Source organism: Puccinia triticina, chromosome 14A, assembly GCF_026914185.1.
Source record: "Puccinia triticina chromosome 14A, complete sequence".
NCBI classification, from domain to species: domain Eukaryota; kingdom Fungi; phylum Basidiomycota; class Pucciniomycetes; order Pucciniales; family Pucciniaceae; genus Puccinia; species Puccinia triticina.
This window is the reverse complement of record NC_070571.1, coordinates 60,832-69,179: the sequence shown is the minus strand read 5'-3', so window position 1 is coordinate 69,179 and position 8,348 is coordinate 60,832. Positions and strand designations below refer to the sequence as shown.

General features: G+C 47.3%; 1 protein-coding gene across 1 annotated transcript; it reads right to left on the bottom strand.

Moving 5' to 3' along the window:
- Nucleotides 1-5,915: 5,915 nt before the first annotated feature.
- On the bottom strand, nt 5,916-7,909 carry PtA15_14A3 (uncharacterized protein; the record flags this gene model as incomplete). Its single annotated transcript, XM_053163112.1, has 6 exons — nt 5,916-6,076; nt 6,161-6,374; nt 6,470-6,681; nt 6,765-7,004; nt 7,092-7,306; nt 7,677-7,909. The coding sequence occupies 6 exons, from the start codon at nt 7,907-7,909 to the stop codon at nt 5,916-5,918; spliced, it is 1,275 nt and encodes a 424-aa protein (XP_053026678.1).
- Nucleotides 7,910-8,348: the final 439 nt, after the last annotated feature.

Sequence of the window (8,348 nt, the reverse complement as noted above, 5' to 3'; positions counted from 1 at the left end):
CAAAGACGGTCGTTTCTTTGAGATTCAAGCAATGATAGTACAGCTAAGGATGGTAGCTGGAACATCTAGGCCCATGGCAGCAAATTCCGCCAGCATAGCTTCAAGCTGAGTGATATACCGATTGATCTCGTTATCGTACTGAATATCCTCCCATTTGCGCCACGCATGATAGATGGCTAGCACAGTCGAGGAGGCGTACTCGTTCTTGAGATCCTTCCAGATAGCAAAGGCATTGTCAATGGTGGGCCGCTACGCTAAACTATCCGTAGCGTGCGCTATCCGCTAGTTTAGCGTTGCGTAGTTCCTGACACATTGCCGTTAGTTGTAGCGCCCGCTACGGGCCGCTACGCTACGCTAACGGGCGCTAACAGCGCTATCAGCTTTTTTAGCGGTTGAATAGCACTGCTAGCGCTGATAGCGGCGATAGAGGCCCTGTAGTTTCAAGGGGTGCCTGTTAGCGGTAGCGGGCAATCACTGCCCGCTAACGGAAAACCCTGTCATTTGTAGTTTAGATCCGCTACGCTGCGCTGAACTACGGACTAAATTTAGCGTAGCGGCCCACCATTGGCATCGTGTATATTCGCGTCGGTGATGATGTGATTGTAAATATCATCCTTGACATGGCCGCTTAGAATAGCCGCGGCTCAAATATATTCTTGCTTCAGTTCCTGAGATGCGTTCGCCAGAAGCGGCTGCTCTATGCATTTGAGCAGACTCTTCACTGCTAGGTACGTCTTCACTTTTCTCTGCCAGATAGGAAATTTATCGCCGTCGAAGGTAGGACATTTAAAAAGGTCCCGTTCTTCGCTTGTGGTGTTATTAGCGGCGGCTGAAGTGGAAGCAGAGGTGGAGGCTGCTGGATTTTGACGAGTACCGGCCATGGTGATCCGCTCTTAGTTACGCTTGAGATCAAAGGTTGGAGCAGTCGAGACTGTAAATCTGTTAATTTTGACACAACTAAGAGTTATATTTCTTTTGTTAGAACTAATGCTGATCGCATGACAAAGATAAAAGAAATAGAAAGACAAGAGTAGTTGATGTACCTAAGAGCGGATTTGCTTGGGTACTAAGGATAGAAGAAGCTGGCTGCTGTGCAGCTGTGGGATCAATAGATCTGCTGATGAGGACTGTAGTCATCATCAGTAAAAGCTCTCCCTTATAGCGGAGAGTAAGGTAAGATTTCTCTTACTTTAGCTTGATGAGCCTGGAGCAATATTATTGCCAATACATGACGCGAGGGTACCGAGACTGCTAATGTCAAATGCTGGTAGCATGTTCGACTTATCAGTTTAGTACCTTTGCAGCTAGAGGCACAACAGTGATGGACTTACCTCTGTTTGCAGAGTTAGAGATCCTATCACGAAGGCTGGAACCTGATTGGTCTGGTTGGGCGTCGGGTGGGAGTGTGCTGTAACTTTAGACAGAAAGTCTAGTCAGCTACACTCCTCCTAGCTATGGCTATCCCAATCAGCAAGCTTACCTTGAAGGTTGCTTGGCTTGTTTGGGTCGCTTGGGCTCTGCGTTGGATGGTGACGTGGCTAAAAGTAAAGGGGCGGAGGAATTAGCTTTCGCTTGTTCCATCCACCTGGGAGCTGCATGCATATTGCATGCGCCTGGGAGTCGCGCCGGCTTACCTTGCTCCCTGGTAGGGTTAGGTTTAATAGCCCTGCGCTTCCTTTGATTCGGGGTTAACCCTGAATCCTGACAGGGCTGAGCAGAGTTAGAGTTACTAGTATGCATATGAGTTTCCTGGGACAATGAAGGAGCAGGATGTGTTCTTCGGGATTCATTGTGTGTCTGAATAAACCCAGGGCGCTGCAGGGGAGTGCGAATACGGGACAATTGCCAAAGGTTTGGGTTGGAGTTTGTTTGATTTGGTGGGGTAGACTGTTGTGGTTCACTCATGATAAGATAGAATTTTTGAAGGAATGAATTTCTATTTTTTGGCTACGGTCCGGATAAATAAAAATATCAACCCAAGAGTATAACCAGTGAAGAGCACACAGGTAGATTGTAGGAGATTAGCCTAGATGTACAGGAGGGGTTGATTTGGTGCTGGCCCAGCTGGACTTAGGTTTGAAGCTTGGCAAGAAATGTGGGTGAGAAGTTGCCTTCTAACTGCGTAATTGACACTTTAGCGTGCTGCGCTAAGCTGCGCTGGGTTTAAAATGTATTGTTTCAACCGCTACTGCAAATGCAGCGCATTGCGCTATAGGTAATCTGTAATACATTGCCCGCTAATAGGCATGCAGCGGAACTTTTAGCGCTGCCGAACCCTACACCGCTAGATTACAGTTTTTTTAGCGTTAGCAAGGGCCAATCTGCTAAGCTACAAGGAGGGGCTTGCATGTGTAGCGCAAAGTGCACTATGTTAGCAATAAAAATAGCGGTTTCTAGCTACAGCTAACACTAACAACCAAATTTGTCAGTGGGTCCCCGCTAAGCTACACTTGTAGCGGCGCTAATGTAATTTAGTGTAATATGTGCGGTCTTGGTACAGCCAATCCAAAAAAGCTTGGCTTACTTGGAAGGAATTTCCTTCCAAACTATGTATTGGATTTTCCAATAATCATGATTCACTGTCAATGTGACATTGAAAATTTTTGTTGGAAATGGTTGTAGTCTAATAGGACACCTCTTATCACTAGCTATTGCTCCTACAGTTTTGTTGGTACCTCATAGTGCGCATTTTAAAAACAAACTGCACTTAAAAAAAAGTTTGGACATATTTATATTCATGGGGTCAGCCTGAATGCACCCCAAACATTCACTTCATGTACACCAAAAAGGGGTACTGCTGAAATGTACCCCAAACCACTTGGGGTGTACTTTTGCGCACCCCTGTGAAGATGGGGTTCAGCACCTCATACCCCACGTAATTTGGGGTGAGCCACAGGGCATCCCCAAGCCGGTGAAATCTATGGTGTACACAGCCACAACACCCCATCATACTGGGGTGCAAACCGCCAGTATGTACTCCAATATGTCAGCCTGTGAAAGGGGTGAGCCACTCAACACCCCAGATGTATCTGGGGTGCTGCACCCACCCGCCCAACTACACATCAGTCATCAAGGGGAGTGGCACCCCTTGATGACCAACACAGACCGGTCATTGAGGATGCTACTTCCCTTGATGACCGGCACAATTGTTCATCAAGTGGAGTAGCACCTCCCCTTGATGACCATCACAGACCAGTCATTGAGGGGGGTGCTACTCTCCTCAATGACCGGCACAGATTGGTCCTTGAGAGGAATATAAGCACCTCCCATCAATGACCGGCACAGATTGGTCATTGAGGGGAGTAGCATCTCCCCTTGAAGGCCGGCACAGATTGGTCATCAAGGGGAGGTGCGACTCCCCTCAATGATCAGTCTGTGCTGGTCATCAATGTGAGGTGCTATTCCTCTCAATGACCGGCACAATTGGACATCAAGGGGAGTAGCACCTCCCCTCAATGACCAACACAGACCAGTCATTGAGGGGGTTGCTACGCTCCCTCCCCTTGATGGCCAGCACAGATTGGTCATCAATGTGAGAATTCCAGCTTAGGGGAGCGGCGCCGACCTCATAAAATGAGAAAGGCGCCAGGAACCGAACCAGCTGCGGAATTTGGTAAGCAAACGCGAACCACTTCCGCAGTCCAAGTCAGCGTAGCGGGAGTTGCAAAACTTAACTCATCTTTTTGACGTTACAGTTCCAGCGAACGTGAGCGACAAGATTAGGCTCAAGGAAAATCCTGGCCCACGGTCACTCATCGAGAGAATCTCAGTTAGCGCCAAAGGTGAGCAACTGCAGAAACTCAAGATAAGCTGATTAGATAGTCACTAACGTGCTATCGCTTCTTTTAGGCAAAATTGCCAAGAGCAACCAGACCGACCATTCCAATACCGCTCAAAGAGCAGGAGAAACTATCGGTAAGAGAATTGTGTCCCTAGTCAGGCAATGCGGTAAAAGAAAGGCAGTGGCTGACGCAATGTTGTTTCATAAACAGACAACGTTGCATCGCTCCTTAGCCGTTTCGCCGAAGCCGAGTGAGGAAACCCTCAGGTCAAACGACCGCCTCCAGTAAGACAACGCCGCAACTTTAGAAAAGAGAAAAGAAAGGTCGGGAACTAACAATGAGATATTGTTTGTCTAGATAAGACCGAGTCAATCAATCAACTCAACAGATATCTTCATTTCCCATTTCATTTCTTTTCTTTCTCTCTAATTAGTAGAGAGCGGCCTAGTTCCTGCTCTTAGGTAATTCTTTCTCACTTCAAGACTTCTGTTATTTTCATCCATCAGTCTTTTGTATTTACAATAACAGAAAGTCTGACAAAGAAACAATCTTAGTTCTTTGGAGTTTTTCAATCAAGGGGAGGAATTGATGAACAATCTGTGCCGGCCATTGTGGGGAGGTGCTACTCCCCTCAATGGATGATTGTGCCGGACATCAAGGGGAGTAACACCCCCCTCAATGACCGTTCTGTGTTGGTCATCAAGGGGAGGTGCTACTCCACTCAATGACCAATTGTGCCGGTCATTGAGGGGAGTAGCACCCTTGATGAACGGTCTGTGTTGGTCATTGAGGGGTGCTACTCCCCTTGATGATTGATTGTGCCAGTCATCAGGGGAGTAGCACCCTTGATGACCGGTCTCTGTTGGTCATTGAGGGGAGTAGCACCCTCAATGACCAGTCTGTAATGGTCATTGAGGGGTGCTACTCCCTTCAATGACCAATGTGTACAGGTCTAACAAGCCGGTATGTACACCATTTCATTTGGCGTACATTAAATTTCACCCCAAAAATTGATGCAGTCTGGGGGTTTTAACACCTGCACCCCGCTGTTTTTGGGGTAAGCAGGTCTGGACACCAATAAATTGGGGTACTCCAGAAGTGCACCCCAGTAATATTGGGGTGCACATGTGGGTAGACCAAAATGTTGGTGTACATGAAGTAAATTTTTGGGGTGCATTTAGGCTGACCCATATTCATTTCCACCTCATTCTTATTTGCAGGGTGCATATAAAGCAGAAAAGTATATCAGATCAGCCACTTCCTTTTATTTTTTTCCCCATTCTGATTTCAGAATTATGTACTGATCCAACTGATTTTACTCTGGATGCCACTCTACCTACTGCCAGTTGCTAGGTTAGATTGTGCTGGTCCCAGTGGCCGGCATGTTTCTTTTTTTGCTACCAAAAATCTTGGTTGGTGGCATCCTGCAAGTGACTGCACTTGCAGGTCTGAATATCATGTGTCCAACCTTGATGTTGGATGCACATAGGTTGGCAAATCCAAAAGGCCTTCCAAAAATGCCAGGCTTTCTTGGTATGGCTGTATATTAGAAGTTAGAGATGAAAGAGTGGAAACATGATTAATTATTGAACAGATTAAACTAAGAATTAATACGACAATCAGCAATGTATATAGCATTCATGACACATGTAGATATTTTTTGGTGCGGCTTCTGTTTTCCATGTATAAATCAAGATGAAACTACAAAAAAAGAGGTGATAAAATGGATAAATAGGGAGGTAGAAGGACATGAAGGAAGAGGATGTATTTAAGTGTAGCAACAATTGATATTCAATTCAAGAAGTAGTACATGACAAAGTGCAAACTAAAATATAAGCTGAGCCGCTCGAAAAAATTGCAGGTCCGATAAATTCTTGAAGCTCTGATTGTAGGTCCAATTTTTTTGCAATTATCAAAAACCCGAATGAAGAAAAAGAAAAAGCCGCGCAAATCTTTACTTGAGGCTCGCCCGGGCTTATGAGAGTGGGGAATGATCGACCAAAGGTTTGACAACTGAACTGGTCATCAAAAATCTAAGAAGACATAAGGCGGCAAGTCGGGACTAGAAATTATGGTCTGAATTGTACGTCGCCTTGTTGATAGTAATGATTGGTAAAATGTCGGTCGAGCTTGCTAGAAGAAATCGCCTGTTAATTTGATCCCACTGGCCTCGAGTTTCTTGCTGAGGTCCTGCCATTTTTCGATGCACTCTTTGGACCAGTCTTTTATGGGAATTTCCTGATCTTGATCTCTCATCTCGACCATTTTGAGAACTGATTGTTCCCAAGAAGGGTCTGGACAAGGTAAAATAGAAAGTGTAGTTGATTAGAATTCAATCTCACTGTCCAACGGGCGTAGCGTGTCAAATTGGAACTTGCCATCAAAGAATGTCCGAACATGATACTTTGTAAGGTTGGATCGCCGAGCGCTAGGTTCGACCAGTCGGAGGAGAGATTTAGGGGGCTCGGTGCCAGGTCGAAGATCAAATGAAATTCTTTCTAGCTTGGACTGGCAATTTAGATCGATCAATCCTGGATCACAGATTACCCCGGAGACGTACATGTCTTCTAACGAAAAAAGACCTTTGACAGCCTGTAAGCAGAGGTGGGTGACATGGTCAATACCAATTCAAGAAACGGTTCTTGGCAGGGAAGGGTAACCTAGAAATGATCAAATTTGGTACTCGCCTCGTTCAAGAAAGGTCTGGTAGAATATGGCCAACAGAGCTCTAAATGCCGCAGGTCTGTTCCTGATTCTATTAACGCGGTTTCTAAGTCTTCCTCAGTGATGCGGGTAGTGCTGCCATCTTCGCCGTTGTCAGCAAGGAGATGTCCGAAATGGATCCTTAGACGTTTTAAGGTGCCTTTGACGTGTGATAACAAGAACCTGAGTGCATCACCTGTACAGTTTGATAAATTATGGTCAGGGGCATGATTTAGACAGAGAGGAAGAGAGCGAGAGACCAATAGATCAACTACCCACCAGGCACATCGGGCTGGATGAGCACGAGCTCGGCGAGTGACTCTGAGAAGACCCACTCGAGCTCGAGCGATCTTAAGTCGCCCAAGTCGCCTAACCTGAGTAACTCGAGATATTCAAGTCGTTCGAAGCGCATTGATGCTTGGACATGGCTTCTACTGATTCCCTCATCAGCACCTAGGACGATGTGTTTTATAGGCGATCCGAGTAGCTCCTCGCATAACGAATCATATAGATCGCCCACTGTCATGAAAGAGAGAGCTCGATGAATATCTGGAAGAACTGAAGTGAAGAAATGCCGATGGATGGAAAAAAGCAACAGGACTGAACTGCAATAGTTAACGAGGACGTGAAACTGCTCGAGGTTGACCAATCGCTCCATGGTTGTGAAGACGGCATCGGCGTCGAGTTCGGCCAGATATTCGTCGTCGCCAGTCGAGAAGTGGAGCGCCCTCGGTAATCTACCAAGTTCGGGTTTCTGGCGGACTGTTTCGGCCAGCGAGCTGACAGAGCTTGGGCTTCGTAGCCAGAGTGAACGCCAGAGTCTGTGAGGAAATGTACGGAGTGTCAGCCAGAGGAAGAGGTAGGTCAAGAGACGGCGGGTGGCAGTGCCAGTGGGGCGGGAAAGTGAAGAAGAAAGATAGCCGGGGAGCTCCTGGGGGGGAGAGAAATGAGGCAGTTGGGGCTGCTAGCGGCGGGATGGGCACATGAGGAAGTGCTCTAAAAATGCAGGGTGCAGCCGAGCATAGCAGACTTGCACTTGGCAAGGGGCGAGTGTGGAGAAGATGGCCGCCAAACCGAAAAGCGAGCAACAAAGACAACAGAGAGGGGGGCCGAATCGTGGCGCATGGAGGAGACAAGAGGCAGGGTGATGATGGAGATGATAGAGAGATGTTGGGGATGGATGATACTGACACTATCTGGGCTGGGCCCAGCCAAGAGCGACAGACGGAAGAGACGGCGAGCCGGTCGGAGGAGTGAGACAAGGGGGGCAGCCAGTTAAAGATCTCGACGAGGAGCTCTGAGGGCAGCCGCGAGCAGGCCGACATCGTGCTCCAGCTGGGCTGCAGTCGTCGATCAAAGCCGACCGGATGGCCAAGGGCCTTCTTGGTGGAGGAGGGAGTAGCACCGAGCTGATGCCTAATCATATTCCTTTATCAGTTGCCCCCAACTATTCTAGAGATTTATGTAGAGCAGAGTGAGTCAAGAGGGATGCTGAGCTGGCTGGGGCGAGTTCTGTGTATTTTAATGTGCTGGACACTTGTTCGTTGTGGGCTGGCTGCCGGCACGATACTTACACAGCAGGGCGATCTTCACTCCAACAACTCCAATCTGAACCCAACCAATCACTCCTGTATTGGTATTACAAGTACAAACAGGACGTGTACAGCTACATAAATAAATACATACTTATCGCAGAGTTTAATCAACCCATACAAAACATCAACTTTAAAGCAAAACCGAGCAACCATAAGGGGCAAGGGGCAGGGCAGGCGAATGGAGGAGAGGTGGAGGAATTAAGGGGGGGATAATGTCGCAGAGGACAGCTGCGGCCCTAATACATATTATAGGTGCAATAAAAGGCGC